Raw genomic sequence first — 21,803 nt, forward strand, 5'->3', positions numbered from 1 at the left:
TTGCGTCCATGCCCACCATGGAGTTGAGTACCAACTCACGGTGGCAGAGTCAGAAACCAAAAAAGAGCAAAAGGATTTAACACATAAATATTTCATCTCGATTTGCTGTGTTTTGGGTATGCTGTCAAAATGGTTTGTATTTGCATTATAATCGCCATAGACATATATAAATCTAAAAACTGTATGCATATTTTATAAATGTTTGGACATTTTCCCCGTTTTTGTAAATGTAAAAGCATTTTACTCCAAACGAATTAAATTTCATGTGATAAATTCTAATGTCCTGACATTGTATTAGATACATGAGTGTGTGTGTGTGTGTGTGTGTGTGGTTTTTGACAAATTGAAATTAAATTTTGTTTGTGTACACAGAGATCATATTTCGAGTTTTATGACATTTCAGTGAGGCTTTTATTTAATTAGAATAAACAAATTATGAAATACATTTTCCATTCGGTAAAACGTCAATGGGCAGCATTTTGTTGGCTTTTTAGAAATTATACAATTTAACAAGAAAAAAAACCCAAAGGGTTAAGTAATCTTACACAATGCCGAAGTTTCGATATCCTTTCTTTTTCTAATCTGCAAATGTTCCAATTTGTTACCATCATTTTCTGATCTCATTCGCCACAATTTACCACCCTTTATAACCATTTCAAATGTTTTCAATGCAAAGAGAAAAAAACAAAATAATAAACATTTTGCCGATATGGATAATAAATTTATTTGGCTATTTGTCAGAGTATATCATATCTGAAATAAAGATTTAACGCCAGGACTAAAAAACAGATAAAATTTGTGGGAAAAAAAAAACACCGCTTAAGCAATTAAATTTGTGTGATTAATTAGTTAATGATTATTATAGAAAAAACCACATTTCAATAGTCTATCTAATGACATCAGACTAATTATAATTAAAGGTAAGCAGCTAATTGCATTGAAAACCAAACCGCAAATGGCAATTAATTAAGCGAAAACATTGATGGAGACTCGTGGCATATTGAGGAAGGCGCAAAAATGGGACACAACTCATGGACTCATGGACTCATGAACTCGGGGAATGAAATGGATTAATGTGGCACACAAGAAGAAGATAATAATAAAGAGGAAATGCGAAGAAAATAGAGCCATGTTTAATCTTTAGTCGTTTACTGTTAGCTTCACTCTGTCTCTGTCTCCCTTCCTCTAGATTTTTATTATAATTCTATTTGAGCAATTTTTTTGTTTTTAATTTCATTAGCCTAGCGCTCCTCGCGTTCTGGTGCAGAGCTTGTAATTAAAATGCCACAAAGAGCCGCCAGTTGCCGACACTCGGTCTCCCGGGATAGAGACAGCGGACTCCGCTCTAGACAGTGTCAGCAGCCAGTTGTGTGTGTGTGTGTGTGTGTGGGGTAAGCCAAGTCGAGTGCGGATTGTGGACGCGCCCAAGCATTTTGCCTATTAAAAATTTCTCAATTGCGGCATCAAAACGCGCGTGTATAAAATAAACTCGCCTGAAATGGAATAATTAAGCAGGTTCTCATTCATTTAAATTTTGCATGGCGTAAATGTTAGACTCGCCCACCCAAATAGTCTATCCTTTACTCTCTGTCCGACCATTTGTAGGGCCAGAGGTCAGGTGTTTGATTTCTGTTGAAACTGGGTTAAAATTAATAGAGAGCTACAGAAAACTGCGGCAATTCCTGCTGTGAAGCTTCAAGGCCTTCAATTATACGACAAGAGAAAAAGGATAAAGGTATCCTTTTTTTTTTTTTTTTCGTACACTCAGAACACAGCATTGTGTCTCAACCAGAAGAACATGTATTCCAAATTACCGAGAATGAGAATGCATTTGCCACATGCGGCGAACAAAAAGTTTTCTTGTCGGTTGCAACAAGAAAAGGGGCAGGTGCAGATTATGCATAAACATAAACCAGCTGCCCGTAGTCCCTGCCGTATACACGGACATAGCAAACTTTACATTGCTACACTTGAGAGAACACACAAACTCATAATACACACACACACACACACACTTCCATACATATAATGCATGCAAAATTGTAATAATTTTTCGTAGCTAAAATCTTTTTGTAAATTTTACACAAATTTCACTACCAATAAATTTTGTGTTATTTTCTGTTCTTTTTGTTGCGTTAGGCGCCAATGGCGTTGGCATACGAAAAAAAAACCAAGAATCAAGACCCGAAACAGCAACATTGTTATGTATGCAGATGAGAATGCAAAATGGCAGTAAAACATTCCAACCAGCCGGCTGGATAATTAAGATTTCTAACATTCCTTCACATTGTTCATCCCAATAAGATACATTGCCTATTAAACCCATCTTATCTATCTTATTGTAAACCAAGGAATCATTGAGGCGGGATATCGGACTTGAATCTCTTTGTATAAATTTAGATACTTTCTAACTCTTCGAAATTTAAAGTATTTGATCACTTGGTGCCTGGTATACCGAAGTCGGCGAGACGAATTACTTACTTACTTAAGCTTCAAATTGAATAAAAAACCTTTAATGAGGTTAAAATTCCGAGATTTGTTAAGTGAAAGTGAATGTTGAAATTTAATGAGAATTGTTAATTTACAGAAGTTTCATAAGTTTAGAACTTTTTGTATGACTTTTGGTCAGTTGGTGAGCAATTGTAATTTATGTGTGAATATTATTCACTTGAGTTTTGTTTGTTCTTTTCTAGTTGCTAGTGCTAGTACTCTGTGAATACACTGAGTGATTGCTGTGAGTGCAGTGAGAGAGAGTGAGTGAGTGATGCACAACTCGAGTGTCCTTAGCACAAATGTGCAAAACAAACTTCACTTTACAATCATGGCGAAGACGACGACGACGAGCTCACTTGAAGTCTTACCGCAAGCAACCAAAATAACAGCAACATGAGCAGGAGCAGGGAGAGAGCATCAGACACTCCAAATGGGAGTTCTTGTAGTTGCAATGGCAGTGGCAATATTACGCATCCAAACTGGGTTACGCTATGGAGCAAACATTCAAACATACATACATATATATTATAAATATGTGTGTGTGTGTGGGGCCGATGTGATGCGGAAATGTAGAAAACAACAATGAAGAAAGTAAACAAAAACACGTGCCGCAAAATTATCCGCCATGTTGTAAGAGAGAATACTTTGGCGAGAGCGCAACCAATGCGCCTGAGCGGATAATGCGGCGTATGAGTAATGTCACCTAAGAGATTGGATAAAGAGAGTATAAGTCAGCACAAGGATAATGCGGTTCGTTTTGAAACTAACATTTTGAATACTACATGAGGATTTGGGCATAATAATAATAATAATGTTGCATACTTTGCGGTGTCAGAATGAAATTGAACATCAATAAATCATTGCCACATAATAAACTTTCCTTCCTATCTCTCTCTTTATGGATAGAGGATGTAAATGTTAAATGCCATAAAAATATTTTCAAATTATTCAATGAAAACTTATTGAAGTGTAAACGCTGCAGCAGTAAAAACCCATTTTCAATAGCACACAAGCAACAGACAAGGTGGCAAGAGGGGGAAAGGCTATGTCAGCCCAATTCCATCACATAAAATCCATTTATAGCTCAGCTCAGTTTAGCCCACAAACCTGATAATAAATCAGTTATTTTGCCTCCTTGCTTATGTGTGTGTGTGTGTGTGTTTGTTGTGAGTGTGTGTGTGTGTGTGTGTGCCTTCAAGAGGGTCATCTGAGCTGTAAATAACCCATATTTAATGCTTTATTGACTAAATGGCAAAATAACTGTTTATATATCAAAAATATTTATCTATTTTTCAATATATCTAAATGGTTATTCAAAATTCAAATGGTTTGCCTTTCAATTTAAATTTATAAACAAATACAATTCAATTAGACATAAAGTGCTTTCTTTGTATACTTTGTCTGTGTTTGCACTTGCACTGAAACAAATAATGCCAATATATTTGATTCATAACATTCTCTATGCTTTGCTTAAAAAAATGATTTCAAAAGAGATCAAGTGCTTCAAAAGAAGAAAGATATATGGAACTATCTTGTTATTTTCAATCTTCAATAAGGGCAACTTAGTTGGCCTTTTGTTGTGCTTTCTGTTTTGACCATCTATCTAAGGTAAATTAGATTTGCCCACCAAGGAAAACTTCTACAAATTTAAACCAAATTTTGTTTGTCCTCTTTTCTGTTAATGTTATTAACTTTATCTTACTAATAATTTCTAATATAACTCTTCTTTCATAAGAAAATATTAAGCCTCAACTAGTAAATGTATTAAACGTTTGACTCGAAGTTTATAAAGACTTTTTAATAGTTTATTTCAAATAAATACAAATAAATAAAATATACGAAAATATTCTAAATAAAGATAAGAGAATTTAATACTTTTCAACACAAGTCTTAATCAGGCTTTTGTTACCAATAAAAGGTAAAATGTTTTGCCATCTAACTTGTTTAATATTCTTTGAGTTTTAAGTTACAGTTTACGTTAGCTCCAGGCAATATTATTTAAACATTAAAGTAACTTTTAGTTTGGAAAAAATATATATTTTGGTTATTCAGTTTATGTTTCTACCCACTTGTTAAAGGTTCTGTCGTTAATGGACAGTCAATTTCATTCAGTTTGATGGCCAATACCGCCCACCGCCCACGGCCCACCACACACAGCCTTTGATATGCCGCGTTTGTGTAATGATTTTTTGTTTCTTTTTTGTTTTGTTGGTATCAATTTAATTAAAATGTATTCAGAGTGACACGCGCTGAAATATATACGTTTAATTGAATAAGTAAACGCTGTTTATAACTAATAAAATGTAAGATCTAAAGATAATATTTTCACAGTAACTGATGCCAGTAATGTACATATATTTTTTGCTTCTCTTTTTAACTCTACATTTTTCTAGTTTTGATGTCCTGTTGGAAAGTTTGTTGAACCCATCCAACTATATATGTATATATGTATATGTATCAAGTGTGACACGACAATTGTAACTTTGCAGTTCATTGCATTGTCCCTGAGTTGCTGAGAAGAGCTAGAAAACTGTATGAATATTTTATGCATATTCTTACATCATACATACATAGTTGTTTTTTTTTGTGTTTTTGCACTTTAAAGCCGTTTTTATCTCCGCTTAGCTGAACTCTTGGTAGCCTCCAGTCTGGCGGTAAAATGGCATTATTTCATTTTAGTTGAAGTTAGTCATTATTAAAACTTTGCCACAAAGCTGCACGCAAAAAGTTGAAGCAACGCATCTAGCCTTTGTGGTTGGGTTTTCTGTTTTCTGTTTGGAGTAAAAGTTGTGCACTAATTAAGCGCTAATAACATTTTAGCACAATTTACCGACCAACTTTTCCCTTCATATAGACGGATGAGGATGACGATGATGAGGATGTTGATGAGAGAAAATAAAAACGATAGACGAAGACGTGAGAGCCTTACATAGTGTAGATAATACATATATACTCTACAGAGTGGTCAGTAAGTTGACTGCAATCAATTTCGCACAACTGAGTTAAAACATTTTAATTTTCATTTACCAGAATGGCAGGTCTGGCCAAATTGCACCGATTGCCATCAAATCCCAGGGCGAATGGCACTTTCCATCCTTTGCTCTCCCTTCCTCCGCCGTGTTACTCTGTAGCTGGCAAATTTTTAGGCAGCTGCCAACTGTCACAGTGAGGGCAAAGAAAGGGGGGGCGGGTGGGTGGAGCAGGCAAACAAACAAGAGACGAGGCTGTGGAATTGGAGAATGAGTGGCAGGACAGGTCGTGCCCCCTGGCGACGACTGTGATGCGAGATGCTGGCAAAGGCTTCAATTGAGTCTGCTGAGCAAATAGTAGTCCCTCAACTGGTCAGAAGGTTGGGCAATGTAACTTGAGTAATGTTTAGTTTCATGTGAGTGGCTAGTGGCCAGAAGCAGGCAGCAGGCAACAGGCAACAGCAGTCAGTAGATTCAGAGCAGGAAACGATCAGCATCTCTTTATCCGTAGAAACTTGTGCTAGGACAATAAACTTGATTTATGACCAACCCTTTCGCTCAGTAGTCGTAGTTATGCTCGACATAATCTGGTACAATTTTCTTCAAGTTGATGTAAAAGTAAATTGAATTCTAATACCATCAAAGAGCAAACGAGCAACGAGTGAGATGTGTATGTGCAATTAAACAAGACTTAAATCAGGTCACCTGACCTCACCTCACCTCACCACACCACCCTCTTTTGCCACTTGGTTTCTTCTACGCTTCCTTTCGGTCCCTTAAATCGTCTCTCGTCTCTGACTGAAGGCAAATAAACGCTTATTTGCACACTAATTGCACCTGCGACGTGCTTTGTTATTATAAAATTCTATATTTACACAAGCCTTTGTCCTTACGGGTCCTGTCGTTTGTTCGGTCTCTTCATGTCTCTGGTTTTACCCTATTGTCACAATATTTGCCATTGTCTTCTCCGTGTTGTGTTGTTCATGCTTGTTAGGCTTTTTGGCTTCTGTTGTATAAATTTTTCAGTGACGCTGCCAACATGGCGTATGATTAACCATGCAGATGCGGCTGATGTTGATGCTGATGCTGATGATGCTGATGATGATGCGGATACTGTTGCGGTGTATTGCGTGCTCTTAGCTTAATTATATCACCAAGTTAGCTTTGTCTTTCCCGCCCGATGTCATGGTGTCACATCCTTATCCTTGACCTAGCCATCGCATGCCAGCTATATAAGCATGAATTATGGTCATTAAAAAGCTTTCAGAGAGCTTGTCGAGTGCGCTAATGACATTATGAAATCGTGCCGTGCAGTTTATTCACACAGAATATCACATCCTACATTTCGATCCTTGACTCTCTATTTAATTGTGAGTTGCCAATTGGGGAAAGAGAGAGAGAGAGAGAGAGAGAGAGATAAACACATACCAGATACAGAGAGGTTTGCTGCAATTAGGCAAAAGTTTTTCCTTTTTTTATTTTTAGTTTAGTTTTGGCCATAAAATTGTGCATTTGAGCAGTTTAAATATTTAAACATAGCAACGTAAAACTTTTGGGAATACTACTACATATGTATATACATACAAAACGTAGAGTCCAAATGCAATGGAAATTGTCCAACTGAGCTTTGGACTGGGAATCGAAAGGTCTGCTGCTGCATTTCAAGTAGTTTTAAGCCAAGTAAGCAGAGAAGAAAGAAGGCTGGCAAAAGCCAACGGACTCTCCTGTCCTTTTGTAATATGCGCCCAACTCGCAGCAACTTTTGTCGACTTGAAATCAAAGGGGACAACGGCAACGACTACGACAACTACAACTACAACAACGGACTATGCCATGACTATGATGACGTTGACGATGACGATGAAGATGACGATGGAAGCGCACAGGAAGTTGAAAAGTTTCAAGACTTTCTTTTTTTTTTATTCTCTCTCCCTCCCAAGAGTTGCCGAGAAAAACCATTAAAGGCTCACGTAGTCAAAGTCAAACGACAAATTTGCATTGGAATTTTGTAGGTGTAAAGAGTTAGGGAATAAGTAAAAAAAAAAGGATACATACATACATATATATATATATATACAGAATATATTATATACATTCTTTAGTTTTTGAAAAAAACTGCTTAAAGCTTTTTGTTAGCCATTTTCGGTGTTTTGTTTGTCCAAATTGTTTGCACTCAGCTGCGTTCCCTTTTGAGCGCACAATTAAAATGCAATTTACCTGGCTAGAGAGTGAGAGAAAGGACACAAAATGGAGAAAACAATAAAACGAGACCAGTGAAAAGGAAATGTAGTAAGCGTATGGCAAGGGCTAAATTGCTTCGACACCTGAACCAGAGAATCCTTCGTTTGTTTGCCATTAAACAAATGGTGCATTTAATAAGGATTTAAAATGAGAGAAAGAAAGGGAGCAAAAAAGTGAGAGAACTCTAGAGAACTAGTTATAGTCAGTGAGTACTTACCTGAATTTATATTGCCATAATCTAATGCCATTATGAATCCAAATTCTTTTGGGTATAATGGTTGATGTGAAAGGAATCAAAATATTTGCATTATAGCTATCCCAACTGTAACTATGTTGTATATTAATAATAGTTGAGGTGCTTCATATATGACGTCTTTTCCCATTTATATTCTCCACTGGAAACAAGGCTTACTACAGGCAAAGAATCATTCCAATGCATTTGCCATCCAATTTACACTAATTGACATAGATATGTGATGGTCAAAGCTAAAAATAAGTAAGATTCTGTAAGGCTGTTGCAACTTTTAAGCCTTTAATAAAGGTTATTAAATTAGCTGGTCAGAAAAGCTCTTTACCTCAAAAGATTGAACCTTGACTTGGCTAATAGATGATCATTTTATGAAATCTAAATTAAAGCCTTTCATTGTTAAAGTGTGTCCCAAAAGTCGGTGATGGAAGCAATGAAGACAGATTTTAATTTCACCTGCTCATATGTTTGTGTTATTGTGTTTTTTCGTTTGTTTGTTTTCTTTTGGTTGGATGCTGAAATATTTTGTCACGTGCTGCATCTGGTGGCAATGTAAATTGAGTTGTATTTGCCGCACTTTGTTTATTGTTTATTTTGTGGCACGTGTGACTGCGGCAATTGTTTATGATACGATGATGTTGGGCACAGTGAAGAAAAAAAAGGTACTCGCACTTTTTGCATATATGCCTATATATGTATATATATATATATATTTTTTTTTTTATGAAAATATTTTAAATTGAATGGCTGAATTGTTGTGTAAATATTTCGCAATATGTGCCCGATGGGTATATCTTTTTATGTCCAACAAACAAGTAGGACCAATTAAAGGCCAACAAGGCGTATACGTTATGCAAATAAAATTTTAACATAGCCACGACCCATAACAGTTCTGTTAACAGTGGGACGTGCCTCTTGGCCTTACCCATTCAAAACATTAATAAAGTCACAATTTGCTATAATTAACATGATCATGAGAATCATAGATCGAATGAAAGATTGAACCTGTTCAAACTGGTTTGAAATTTGCACCAAATCAAAATTTGAAAAACAAAATCCTATTGTCGTGTGATCCATGTTAATTGTGTCTCACGCCTTCTTCTATTCTATGATTGTATTTCGCTTGTTTTTGGGCGTCACCGGGCTAGTTCTAAATAAAACCACAAATCCTACAAAAATAATACACAAAAAACAAACCGCATGATAATTTGGTGTGTAAATTCCGCTAAATGTTTGTTTTATCTTTATAATCGTCACATATTCGGGCTAATCAAACGATAAGCTTTATGCCAAACTTTATAACAGTAATTCAAGGTTCGGGTGCGTTGGCTTAATTGAAGATAACTTCAAATTTTGATCAGCTTTAGTCAGTCAAGTAAATGTCAAGTCTTACCTACATTCATCATAAGCAAAAATCTGTCATGTTATGGGAAATTTGTTATTTAGGCAGTATCATTTGTAATGACCATAATTTTTAGTAATTGTTACTTACTTCAAAGAAATTTTGGGCTAAAATTTGATCAATTTTCGTTTCAAAAGTCTAATAAATTTATTAAAATATAAATTGAGAACTTTTCTCTTTGCCGTTATTAAAAGATCTTTGATGCCAACTTTCCATTTTACTCCTTTATTCAAAATATGCTTTAAAAAATATACATAATATTAAATTAATTATTTTCCACTTGTCAAATTTCGAATACTTATCTGTTTTTCATAGAAAATTTGTTATCACGTTCGAATTTCTAAAATAAAAGATAGAAACATATTCTCCAATGTAATGTAATGAAATTTGTCAATTTTTTCGCTTGATAATTATTAATTTTCTCGGTTTAAATTTCACGCTTTAAGACTTAGTTTAGACCGTGAAATGATGGATTCAATGTTTTGCCAATGTCAAATACAATAAATGGTTTAATTTCAGTTGTTTAAAGAAGCCAATTCAAAATTTAGGTCTATTAAACATTTCGATATAACTATTTTTATTGATAATAAAAAATTAACTCCTTAGATTTTTCTTTAACTAATACATAAAATTTTTGGGTCTTCTGTGATCTATTTAACTTGAAGATATTTAAGATATTTTACATAATATTTTAGTAGTCATAATTTTTTTCTAAAAATAGCGATAAACCGAAACAAAAACCACTACAGCTCAAATTAATGACAATACTTTTTCACTTGCTGCACAGGGCAAAACGAGATTTGAATAAACGATCTTTCTTTTTGGTTTTTTTTTTGGCGTGTGTGTAAAGCTGATCGTGCTGAGAGCTGCGACGCGACTATTTACTGCCTTGTTCAGCTGGTGACTGCCGGCAGGCTGCAGTTTCAGTCCGCTGCGAGCAACCGGCGGCTTCACACCTGTCCACGCCAACCAACATCTTCGCCTCCACAACCATCTCTACCTCATCCAGTAAGCCAAACAAAAAAAGTGTGTAAAACGAAAATTAAAATACATGAAAACTTCAAGTTGTAAACGGTTTGAAAAGTTTTTTCTTAAGAAAGCAGTTCAAAAGTTTATTGGTTGTTCGTTTGTGAAGAGGAATTTGCCAAAAGCATGATGAGTGTGTGTGTGTGTTTGTGTGTCTTTGGCTTGAACTTTCTGCGGCTTATGCTATTTGTTCAACTGCATTTCAGTGAAATTTTAATTAAAGACGTTTCTGCCTTTTGGCCGCTATCGATATTATCGTTCCAGCTGTGGCTGAAATGCCAAAAGATTAAGCCATGTAAATTGTGCGACAATTTGTTTCTAAGCAAGTGTTTTGCAATCAATTCACACAAAAGGCAAGCAAATAGCTATTCTAACTATTTCTTTAGTTATTCAATTGATTTCGCAACATTCCAATGACAATGAAAGAATTTACTATTCCCTGCTAGATATAGAACTAAAGAATATAGATCTTGCGAATTGAATGACTAACTACTAAACATCTTGATACTAGTGAATTGCAAGTGGTTTAGTATAGTTTTCTTAATTACTGATTGCTATTACAGGGTATTACTTAGTCATCTAGTGTCTTATTATTCCATTGTGACTTTTGTTTGGTCATCAACTACTTATCAGAGGCATGAGTTTATATTGTGGTCTATTCGTTCGTTTGCATAAGAAGCTCTTCAGTTCATTAGTAGACACTGTGAGACAATTGCCACAAGAATTCTATAAATCATCTAATGGGACACTTTATCTATGCCAAATCTCAGCAGTTGAGTAATTTGTTGTTTTTTTTGTTGGTGTTTTGAGCAAATTTAGATAAACGTACAAGCTAATAAAACGATAATTGAAACCAAAAAAAAGAAAACCATATTCATATATGGCTTATTCTTGATTGTCCTAAAAACAAGACCAATTTTAGTGGCGTTTGATTAATAGCAGGTTTTACTAGCTTAAACCCATAATTATTAAATAATCATTAATAAAATGATTAGAGCTAATTTTATAGCTCATTGTAAATCGGACAACATTTTCCACCAACGGTTTTTTTTTCTTTTCGTTGGTGTTTTTCCCTAATATATATATAGAGAGAGAGGGAGAGAGATTGAGTGTGCGGTAGTTGCCATTAAGTCATAATGATAAAATGATTTACTCTACACACAAATACATATGTATGTAGCTAACCAACACGTGCGTAAGTAAATTGTTTAAATTAAAAGATATAAAAAAAAAAAAAAAACCAAAAAACTGGTGCAATTTGCAAATCAAAAAGAATCAACTGAGAGAGTAAGCCACAATTATTTGATTATAAGCATTTCACTCGCTTGTGCGTGTGTGTGTGTGTGTGTGTGCGTTTGACTCTGGGTATTTGATTTCGCGTGCCTCAAATGCCACAATTTGCGAACTATTTGGTTTAATAAGTTAAATGGATAATTGAGTTAAGATGCGTTGGCGTTGGCCACACAAAAAAAAAAAAAAAACCATCTCATTGAAAACTTTCTTATTTTAATAGAAGATACATCTTCTATTTCCGTATTAGTTAGACACAAATTGCTTAAGAGTAAATTTTTCATTGTCAAAGTCAATTACGAGGGCCGGCACGCAACTAAATTGGATTTATAAATAAGATAAAGTCAGGGCGCTACAAATACATACACACACACGATGTATGATATAGAATATAACAAATCGCGAAATTATAAAACACACATTGTCCGCACGTGTGTGTGTGTGTGCAGTGAACCCAATCACTGAGCAGTTGTTTGTTAAGTGGGGCTACTCAATTTAAATTTGTATTTAATGAAGCGACAACACGCAGCTACTTATATGAGATATTTACCTACTATACACCTGAGATCAGCTCTTTAATTTGTATCGTTTCGTATTGTTTGTTTCTATTCTCTCCAATAGGCACTCAAAATGACCGACCTAGAGTCATCGAAAAATGGCAAACACCATGAACAACAACATCATCATCATCATCATAATAAGTGAGTAACGATTAAGTTCTAACACCTGAAGGAACTTATCTAGCTGCTGGTTAACCACTTGTTTTTTTTTGAGCCCTAAAGCAAAATTGTGGCAAGCCAGTCGATGCCGGGTTTGTCAAAAACTGGTTTTAACCATGGCATAGACGCAAAAAACGCGAAATTCAATGCGAGACTGTTCAAGTTGAAAGGGGCCAACGGGCAAACCATAAATAAATAGAAAGCGAAAGTGGTACCACGACTGGCTGGAATAAAGTCATTTGCATTTGCTTTATTTTTCTTCATCTTTTTTTGCCTTATCAGTGGTTTTGCATTCGCATTTTCATCCTCTTTCAATTTGCTTGTTTTTGATGTCTGCAGCAATGATATTGTGGAAAGTGAACCGCTCACATGGAGATTCTGGAGGAAGCAGCGTTACATTGTGGTGATGATGGCCTTTTTTGGTTTCTTCAATGTCTATTCACTGCGTGTGAATCTCTCTGTGGCCATTGTGGCCATGACCGAAAACCGCACTGTTGTGGATAGTGCTGGAAATGTATCATACGAGCAGGACTTTCCATGGGACTCCAAGCAGAAGGGTTTGATTTTAAGCTCCTTTTTCTATGGTTACATTCTGACCCAATTTCTGGGTGGCTACATAGGCACCAGAATCGGAGGCAATCTTGTAAGTATTATAAAACAAGTTAACTAAATATTATGACCAATTTAAATATGAAAATTTTTGACAATCTTTCCAGGTTTTTGGTTGTGGCATAGGAACAACGGCAATTCTAACTTTGCTCACCCCGCTGGCCGCCAAGCATAGTTTGGAAATGTTCTTGGCCGTGCGAATTATTGAGGGCGTGTTCGAGGGTGTCACATTTCCGGGCATTCATGCGGTATGGGCTCGCTGGTCACCGCCATTGGAACGTTCTAGGATGGCTTCGATTGCCTTTGCTGGCAACTATGCTGGAACTGTGATAGCTATGCCTTCGTCTGGATTACTGGCTGCTCGCTACGGATGGGAGAGCGTGTTCTATGTGTTTGGAACCATTGGCTGCATTTGGTATGTCAGCTGGTTGTTAATTGTTCGAGCTGGACCCGAATTGGATCGTTTCTGTTCGAAAGAGGAATGCGATTACATACAAAAGACAATTGGCTATGTGGGCACGAAGCATATTAAGCATCCATGGAAGTCAATTTTCACCTCGATGGCATTCTATGCCATTATGGCTTCACATTTCTCTGAGAATTGGGGATTCTATACATTGCTAACGCAATTGCCTAGCTTCCTTAAAGGTTGGTCTAATTAACTTTCTGTCAATTTTGTATTATTAATTGTCTATGTCACTTGCAGATACACTGAACTTTGAGCTGGGTAAGACGGGCTTCTTATCGGCTGTGCCATACCTGGCCATGGGCATTCTGTTGGCCATTTCCGGCTATTTGGCCGATTGGTTGCAAGTGAAGGGCATTTGGACTACCACCCAAGTGAGACGTAACTTCAACTGTGGCGCCTTCCTGGCCCAGACTGTATTTATGATGCTGACTGCTTATCTGTTGGATCCCACCTGGTCGGTGGTCTGCCTAACCATTGCGGTGGGCTTGGGTGCCTTTGCCTGGTCTGGTTTTGCGTAAGTCACACATACACCACACTTGGCAACAATTCCCGTTTTCACATTTGCTTCTTCTTTAGCGTCAATCACCTGGATATTGCTCCACAGCATGCCAGTGTCCTGATGGGTATTGGCAACACTTTTGCCACCATTCCCGGCATCGTGAGTCCCTTACTTACCGGCTACGTTGTAGTTAATCAGACAAGTGATGAGTGGCGAATTATCTTCTTTATATCCGCTGGCATTTATCTGGTGGGTTGTGTCATCTATTGGTTCTATTGCTCAGGCGAGCTGCAGGAATGGGCCAAGACCCCCGAACAAAAGGCACGCGAGGCGGAAGAGAAACAACTCCAGTTGACCCAAACCCCTGGAACAGGTGGCATTGTGAACGATGGCGCCGAGCTGAAAGAGTAAAATGTCATTTAGCTAATCTGTACACAAGTTGTATAATTGTATTGATGTCTCCAAATGTTTGTTGTAGTGATTAGGTACCCAAGTATTCAGAAAGTACCATATGAATTCATTATGATGGATTCTAGAATTTTTGTTATTTGTTACACTTGTGTGTGTGCCTGTGATGCATACAACTGTGTTTTATTTATGTTATCCCATACGTTTTAATCCTTTGATGTTAGACTACCAAAAGCACTCGCTTAGAGTGAACCTGCGAATAAAAGAAGCATTTAAATAAAAAACATTCCAATTCTTGATTATATTTCTTTAAGCGGAATTTGGTTTAATTATAGCAAAAACATTCAAATGACACTCAAAGAGAAGCAGATAGAAAATTTGGTTAACCAAGTGAATCTATTTTTAAACTTGATCAAATTTTTAGGTGTATGATATTACACTTCAAACTCATGTTACAAACATTTTTAAGGACAAGTATTTTAGAGACTTATGAGGAAAGAGAATTATAAATAAATATATATAAATGTCGTTTATCTGAACAAATATATTCAACAATCAATAATTAGAAAGCAATTCTAACGTTAATAAACAAAGGTTAAGTAATTTATTTCAAAAAATGTCGCGAACCTAACAGCTTTTAGTCTATTTGTACAAAAATTAGCATGGAACGGCGAATCAATATTAATATTTAGTTCTATTTCGAACCTACTACAACTTTTAAATTAAAATATTAAATATGGAAATATTCCATAATATTTATTTATTGACTTCGTAATCATTTGCTTAGAACAAACTACTAATCCCTTGTGTCAATAGTTTTGAACTTAAATAATTAGAATTAGTATTTATAATAGTTTTTATTATTGCAGTTTAATCAAATGTTGGGCTAGGGAAACGTTTTAATATATATGTATTTACATATAGTTAGAACCGATTTCATTACTTGACAAAAAAGACGAAAGAACTTTGATTGGGAATGAAGAATTAAATCAATTTACGATCTACTAATAAGGAATTTCAGAGAATATCTTTTATATATTAAATATACTTGTTAGAACGACACAAAATATTATCTACTGCCCGTGCTGAAAAGTATGCAACACAGATAAATGGAATATTATAAATTTATATTTCTAGAAGTTCCCCAAAAATATGCTCATAAATAAATGAAATAAATTTCGTTTCACCTTTAGCTATAAATATGTTTGGACGACATTTTAGCGATTTTAATTTTATTTTAATGATATTCATTTTCATGCCTCGTATTCTATTTTGTTATTAAACACATTAAATTGTACATTGAAATAGATAAAACTGAAGCAACGCACCACAAACTGATAAGCAGATAAGAGAACCGTGTGCAGGAGTCAAAGAATAAAAAAATTGTTTGAAATTGATAAGCAATATGACCCAGTGAATGCTTGCAACTCAATCATTTTGCACTCGTTTAAACATAGGAAAAACATTGATTTTTCTGTCTCGGAACTTGTGCAATTTTGCACTCGTTTTAGTCGTTTGCTTTCTATGGATATTTGTACGTATATAAGTGGCGAGAACTGCAGATAGGTCAACAGTTTTGTACGAAACAATCAAGTGGATAACTTTCTAATTTCAATTCAAATACAAATTGAGCATAATAATGGGTTGCAAGGGTTGCGGAACAAGTAAGTTAAAACGGAAAACGAATTAGGCTTCTGCCCCACAAACGATTATAATCGCCTATGATTATTTTGATTTTCATTAGATTGCCAGTGCACAGCACAGAAGTGCGGAGGAGGATGTGCCTGCCACAAAGATTGCCATTGCGTGTGCAAGAACGGACCAAAGGACCAATGCTGCAGCAGCAAATAATATGATCAAATATTAATTTACACCAAAAATAAAATATTCTAACATTTTAAAGATAATCTGTATTTATTTCACGAAACTGGAAACTCTTGCTATGCTTGTTGTGCCTGTGTCTCTGTCTGTCAAAATCGAACTACATATAAAACTGTTGCAAAGGTGTATAAACTTTTAAAAGTCATTGAACTTTCAAGCATCACTCAAAATGGAGACGTTCTTATTTTTTTGGCTAACCACCTCACCGTATAATAGTAGCAATATATCGAAATGTCATTTCATATGGGAACAATATTTTTTTGTGCTAAGATGTGGTAAACAAGTTTATATGGGCACTAGAGTCTACTTTCTTTAAGATTATGTCACTCTCATCTTAACACTTATCAAATGTTCCGTTTAAATTGCAAGTCAAAGAGCAAAATTATTATCAAAATCGTTTTCTATAGATGTCAATAACGTATACAAAATATTTCTAAATGTTTCATTTCTGCCATTTCAAATGCAGTCGGCCAGAAAAAGAAAAAACTTGATTTGCCATTAAAGAGTGAAATTGGCTTTTGCCAATAGCTAACTGAATCTCACAACTTTGTTTAAATTTAACCAACTTTTGGAAACCAAAACTAAAACTACTTTTAATTTGCATAAAGAAATATGCAACTCTATTGAGGCACTGGAAATGTATCAATGTCACAAACATTTAAATGAAAGCCACATATTGTAGGTATGCAATTTATTGACAAATACATATATAACATTTTGCATTTGACCATTTGAAATGGAATTCTCAGATTTATGATGTGTTGTGCCAAGCATTTTATGTTCAAAAGAGGCGGAAATCGATTTAAAATAGAAATAGTTATCCCTGTGTGTGTGTGTGTGAGTGGAGTTTACAGAAACCATGGTTTTGTTTCCGTTTCCACTTCTTTGGTTTGTTGTTGTTGTCAAAAGGCAAATCATTAGCATAATCAAATGTGCGTGATTGGCGTTTATTTCACTTTTTTACCCAGTATTTACCTAGAACTATAATGGTATATAAGAGTCCATGAAAGCTTTATTATTAATAAGAGAGGAAAGGTTAATTTCGAAAGAAAACTTGACATTTCGCAATCACACACTGAAGAGGAGGCTACTATTGTTAGCCTTAAATGAGAAAGAACGGAAATTAAAAAGCAAACATTATAAAACATTTTATCACTTATCAACAAATAAGGAAATGCTAATCATTGATGATCTTAGTTAGAGGAGTTCTTTGCCTATCCAAAGAAAGTATACGAAAGTTTATTAAGATTAAATAATTTTATGTTTTATTCTTCAATATACTCACGTTTAGTTTGCATCTTCTTAAGATTTTGTCATGCCGAGAACCGCTCGGGGCAATGCGCCCCCGAAAACTGATGCGCGCCCACCAAGCTGCAGCTTCTTTTATACACACAGTGATAAGAGCGGGAGAAAGTGCAAGAATGGCGCTCTCATTGATATGCTCTCTCACAAACGCACTTATTAGTGCGCTTTGGCCTTAGCTTACTAGTAAGCATATGAGTACATGCACATGTGTATGTGAGAGAGAGAAAGCGTTGCCTGAGGGTGAGAGTGGTCATTTTTTGCATGCATTCTGATCCGAATAATGGCTGCAGAGAGGGAGAGCAAGAAACTTCTGATCGGAACAATGGAAGAGAGCAGTAGAACAGAATAAAGCTTCGCTCTAATAATTAGAGTCTCATTGGCAAGTTAGTCGCTTACGGTTGTTGAAACTAATCTAGTGTAAAATATTCCAGGTAAATTGAGTAAGTCCTTTTCATGAAAACACTGGGTAACTTTCGGGTGATCCAAAGAATAGCTTAAACGATTCCTTTATTTCTAAGCTTTGCGTGCTGGATTCATTTTGCTTTCGTTTTGTTGTGCAAGGAAGTGAATCGCAGCTTTCGGTTAATCAGGCGTAAATAATTTGACATGTGAACGACCAGTGTGGTCGATCTGATTGTTGCGTGCCTTGAGCTGGCTGTCAAAATTTCGATGCTTCTATTAAATACACACAACTTGAAATTGTTCTTAACACAAAACACTTGGCAAAAAAGGAGACACACACACACACGCGTAACACGACAAGGACCCAGCATGGAGTCATTCCGTTCAGGCAGATTTGTGGCCATCGAGAAGGGTAAACCGACTGTTGAGCAGGAGAATCCATTAACAGATTGTGGTAACTAGTTCTTTCAGAAAAGCCATAAATGGATTTTAGAGTGAATATGCTTTAACTTTCTGCAGCAGGTCAAGGGAACATTTCCTCAGCCATGCTTATACGTGGAATTCTGTTAATGTTGCTCTTCAATATGTGTTTGGTTACTATTCTACTCGGTGGCTATATGTATGTGAGTTCTTTGACCCAGGAGCAACAGAATTATTTAAAAAATGCCGCGTTTTTGGTTGTTGGTTGTGTTGGTTTTGTGCTCCTACTTCTAATCGGGGTAGGTAAATGGCATTTTCGTATTTGTCAGAAATATTGGGCGCTAATTCAATTTACAGGACTTGTCCAAGGACAGACCAAATTTCTATTACATTTAAGATTAGCCATGGACGAGGACGTTGTCGCTTGCTGCCTGCTGCCCGCCAGATCCATTCAATAGTCCATGCCATTCGAGTGTATATAAACTTAATAAAAATTTCGCTTTCATGCCGGACTAATTTGATTATAACAAATTGTATTTGAATTTCTTTGAATTGCAGGCCACACGCAAGAATTTCGCTGTGGTCGCACGGCATGCGCCAATTTTCGTAATTGATAAATGCAAATATGTCAAACATTTTTCAAATTTCATCATATTTTCACCTGACGTCACATTAGTTTCCCTCAGTTTTGCGTCAATTCGTTTTCATAGAAGCACATTTAAATACAGCCAAAATTGTTCAACGTGTTCTTTTTGTTTTGTTTGCTTAGTCCTTTTGGTGGTTTTCGTAGTGTATATTTTTTAACGATGTCAATGGTATTTGGTTCGTATGATCAACGCCGTGCATCGCGTTGGTATTTCGGGGGAGTGGCCAGTTCTGTGGCAGCTTTAATAACACATCCATTGGACCTTATGAAAGTGCTTATGCAGACGCAAGTGGAAAAATTTTCCACTGTGGCCACCACAAAGAAAATTGTTCGAGAGCAGGGCGTTCTGGCTCTCTATAGTGGGATATCTGCCTCAATGTTGCGACAGTATACGTATACACTAACCCGCTTCGCTGTCTATAATTTTGGTTCCCAGAACATGGACACCAGTACCATGTCCCGAAAGGCAATACTTGCTGGATTTGCTGGCCTTATTGGAGGTTTTGCGGGTGCTCCGAGTGATTTACTTAATGTGCGGCTACAAAACGACGTGAAATTACCTATGGAAAAGCGTCGCAAGTACTAAATGGATGATACTTACTACTTGCTACCTATTTAATTGATTGCCTTCATCTTGCAGTTATAAGCATGTCTTCGATGGTCTGATCCGTGTGTGTCAGGAGGAGGGATGGCAGCATCTGTTTAATGGTGCCGGCATTGCAGCCTTCCGTGGCATGCTCATGACAGTGGGACAAATCGCCTTCTACGAGCAGAGCAAGGACTTCATGGTTGGGAGTTTTAACATGGAGCCAAACATGAACATGTATGTGGTTGCTTCGCTTATAGCGGCATTCGCCGGCACAACTATGACCCAACCCATAGATGTGGTTAAGACGCGTCGTATGAATGCACAGCCCGGTGAATATTCTGGACTTTCCGAAATTTTTATCAAAACAGCCAAAGAGGGACCGTTCGCCTTCTATAAGGGATATGTGCCGACACTTACTCGCATTATGCCCCAAACCGTGTTAATGTTCTTGGGGATTGAATTTCTGCGCACTCGTTTTGGCTACCTGCCGGAGCCAAAACAGGTCACCTTGCCACACCCATATGACACACCCGCTCCCATTCTCAATCCAGATCTCGAGAGATGGAATGACGATTGAAATCTAATCAAAGCTAAATGTAATATGGTACAACGAAATTTTCTGTAATTTTGTATGCATTGTCTGTAAATAATTTAGTCAATAAAAAATTACCAGTTTATTTATTGTTTGTAAATGGAATTAGTATTTCTTTTGCATTTTCAATTGGCATGCCCGAAATTCCGAATGAATATTGGTTATTGGCTAGCCTGCAGCTGGGCTTTGTAGTTTTCTTTTTGGCAAAATATTCAATAAAAGTTCAATGAGCAAAATGGCTCTAGGCTATCTTAAAAAACGAGAAAAAAACGACAACAACCAGATGAATGATTTAAGAGCCGCTCAGCCCGGAAATGCTTTTCGCTGATGTCGTGTAATCGCATTGAAGCCATTAACACACAGACACACACACACACACACACACACATGCACGAGAGGCAGAGAAACGTAGAGGTGAAAACCCATTATTGCCCCATGTTATGTTGACACAGAAAAGCAATCATACGCCCCGTGTGTTAGTCTTGCTAAATGCGCCCAGACAGGCACAAGACACGGACAACATGGACACAATGAATGGGGTTGCCTTTTTACCTGCCCACTTGGCCCATACAATATTGATGTTGGCCAACAAGTTGTCAAAAACGAAACAAAAGCCAAAAAAAGAAACGAGTACAAAATTTAAGCTCCTAAAGTTACAAGAAAATGTTTTCTAGCTGGTTACGTTCTGGTACCCTTTTCTTGAAAGGGATATATTTGAAAATGAAGAACTTTTTTCTGATCTCGGGGATCTCCCGAATGAAATATTCATTCCTTAAACAATTTCAAACTCATAGAATCGATTATCGATTGGTTGGATTGACAGTCCTTTTGTTGGCCTTAACTGACTTCTTAACCTATTATAAAGGAATATATCCTTTGATTATTTTATATTTTTTTGCCTTGAAATACTTTGTACAGGGTGTCATGAAAGTCTTCAACGAAATTCCATTTAAGAAGTTTGCTTTTGTCTTAGCCACAAGCAATTTGTGCTCCGTTGTTAACTTAAATTAATTGCATTTCATGGAAAATTAAAAATTGAATACATCAAATTTAAAAGTTTTGTAGTACATTTTAATTAAAGCAATTTATGCATACTAAATCCTGTAGCTATAATATTCTAAGAAAGTTCCATCATGCCAGATTATTCAGATAAAGCAAACACTAACTCAATGATGGCAGCAAATGTTATAGATACTAACAAAGATGATAGAGATATCGATGAATATTGAGAGACATTTCTGAAAAGCTAAACAAGACGGAACAAGGACGGAAAGTCCTCAAGTTTCGTTTCACTTACGTTTCTGGCCATAATAAGACAGACTAAAGGTTATGGAACCAAACGAAATTGCTTAGAGGGTATCCCTGAGTTTGTGTTATTTAATATTAATATACTCTAATCTTTTGTAGCCTTAAGCTTTCTGATCAAAATTGTGGTTTTAAATGCATTTTGGTCTTAATTAGATATTGTTATGTGTAGTAAATTTTTCCTTATTATAGTCATGAAAAACGTCTTCATCTTCCCTTTTGGTCTGAGTGTGCAAACTTTATGACAATGTTATGATGCCTTTTCTCAAGTACATAATAAAACTGTCATTT

At 36.2% G+C, this 21,803-nt stretch overlaps 3 protein-coding genes and 1 long non-coding RNA gene across 4 annotated transcripts; all 4 read left to right on the plus strand.

Moving 5' to 3' along the window:
* Window positions 1–10,292: 10,292 nt before the first annotated feature.
* Window positions 10,293–14,656, plus strand: MFS9 (major facilitator superfamily transporter 9). The gene is made up of 6 exons (XM_068300435.1): window positions 10,293–10,360; window positions 12,290–12,369; window positions 12,727–13,030; window positions 13,104–13,644; window positions 13,703–13,979; window positions 14,042–14,656. The coding sequence occupies exons 2-6, from the start codon at window positions 12,299–12,301 to the stop codon at window positions 14,373–14,375; spliced, it is 1,527 nt and encodes a 508-aa protein (XP_068156536.1). The 5' UTR covers window positions 10,293–10,360; window positions 12,290–12,298; the 3' UTR covers window positions 14,376–14,656.
* A 1,355-nt stretch (window positions 14,657–16,011) lies between these two features.
* LOC137585425 (metallothionein-2-like) lies at window positions 16,012–16,223 on the plus strand. Its single transcript, XM_068301199.1, has 2 exons — window positions 16,012–16,036; window positions 16,117–16,223. The coding sequence occupies exons 1-2, from the start codon at window positions 16,012–16,014 to the stop codon at window positions 16,221–16,223; spliced, it is 132 nt and encodes a 43-aa protein (XP_068157300.1).
* A 1,994-nt stretch (window positions 16,224–18,217) lies between these two features.
* Window positions 18,218–18,911, plus strand: LOC137585445 (uncharacterized). Its single transcript, XR_011033567.1, has 3 exons — window positions 18,218–18,414; window positions 18,480–18,679; window positions 18,738–18,911. It is a non-coding gene; the product is annotated as an uncharacterized lncRNA (long non-coding RNA).
* A 142-nt stretch (window positions 18,912–19,053) lies between these two features.
* Dic2 (Dicarboxylate carrier 2) lies at window positions 19,054–20,312 on the plus strand. Its single transcript, XM_068300926.1, has 2 exons — window positions 19,054–19,605; window positions 19,667–20,312. The coding sequence occupies exons 1-2, from the start codon at window positions 19,187–19,189 to the stop codon at window positions 20,190–20,192; spliced, it is 945 nt and encodes a 314-aa protein (XP_068157027.1). The 5' UTR covers window positions 19,054–19,186; the 3' UTR covers window positions 20,193–20,312.
* The last annotated feature ends 1,491 nt before the right edge of the window (window positions 20,313–21,803 follow it).

Source organism: Drosophila tropicalis, unplaced genomic scaffold, assembly GCF_018151085.1.
Source record: "Drosophila tropicalis isolate 14030-0801.00 unplaced genomic scaffold, ASM1815108v1 contig_878, whole genome shotgun sequence".
NCBI lineage: Eukaryota > Metazoa > Arthropoda > Insecta > Diptera > Drosophilidae > Drosophila > Drosophila tropicalis.

Excerpts from the sequence above, each read along its gene's own strand:
- LOC137585425 (XM_068301199.1), top strand. The coding sequence starts at position 16,012 with ATGGGTTGCAAGGGTTGCGGAACAA. Across the intron at positions 16,037-16,116 it reads TTGCAAGGGTTGCGGAACAA|ATTGCCAGTGCACAGCACAG; the intron begins GTAAGTTAAAAC and ends GATTTTCATTAG.
- MFS9 (XM_068300435.1), top strand. The coding sequence starts at position 12,299 with ATGACCGACCTAGAGTCATCGAAAAATGGCAAACACCATGAACAACAA. Across the intron at positions 12,370-12,726 it reads CATCATCATCATCATAATAA|CAATGATATTGTGGAAAGTG; the intron begins GTGAGTAACGAT and ends TGATGTCTGCAG. Across the intron at positions 13,980-14,041 it reads TTTGCCTGGTCTGGTTTTGC|CGTCAATCACCTGGATATTG; the intron begins GTAAGTCACACA and ends CTTCTTCTTTAG.
- Dic2 (XM_068300926.1), top strand. The coding sequence starts at position 19,187 with ATGTCAATGGTATTTGGTTCGTATGATCAACGCCGTGCATCGCGTTGG. Across the intron at positions 19,606-19,666 it reads CCTATGGAAAAGCGTCGCAA|TTATAAGCATGTCTTCGATG; the intron begins GTACTAAATGGA and ends TTCATCTTGCAG.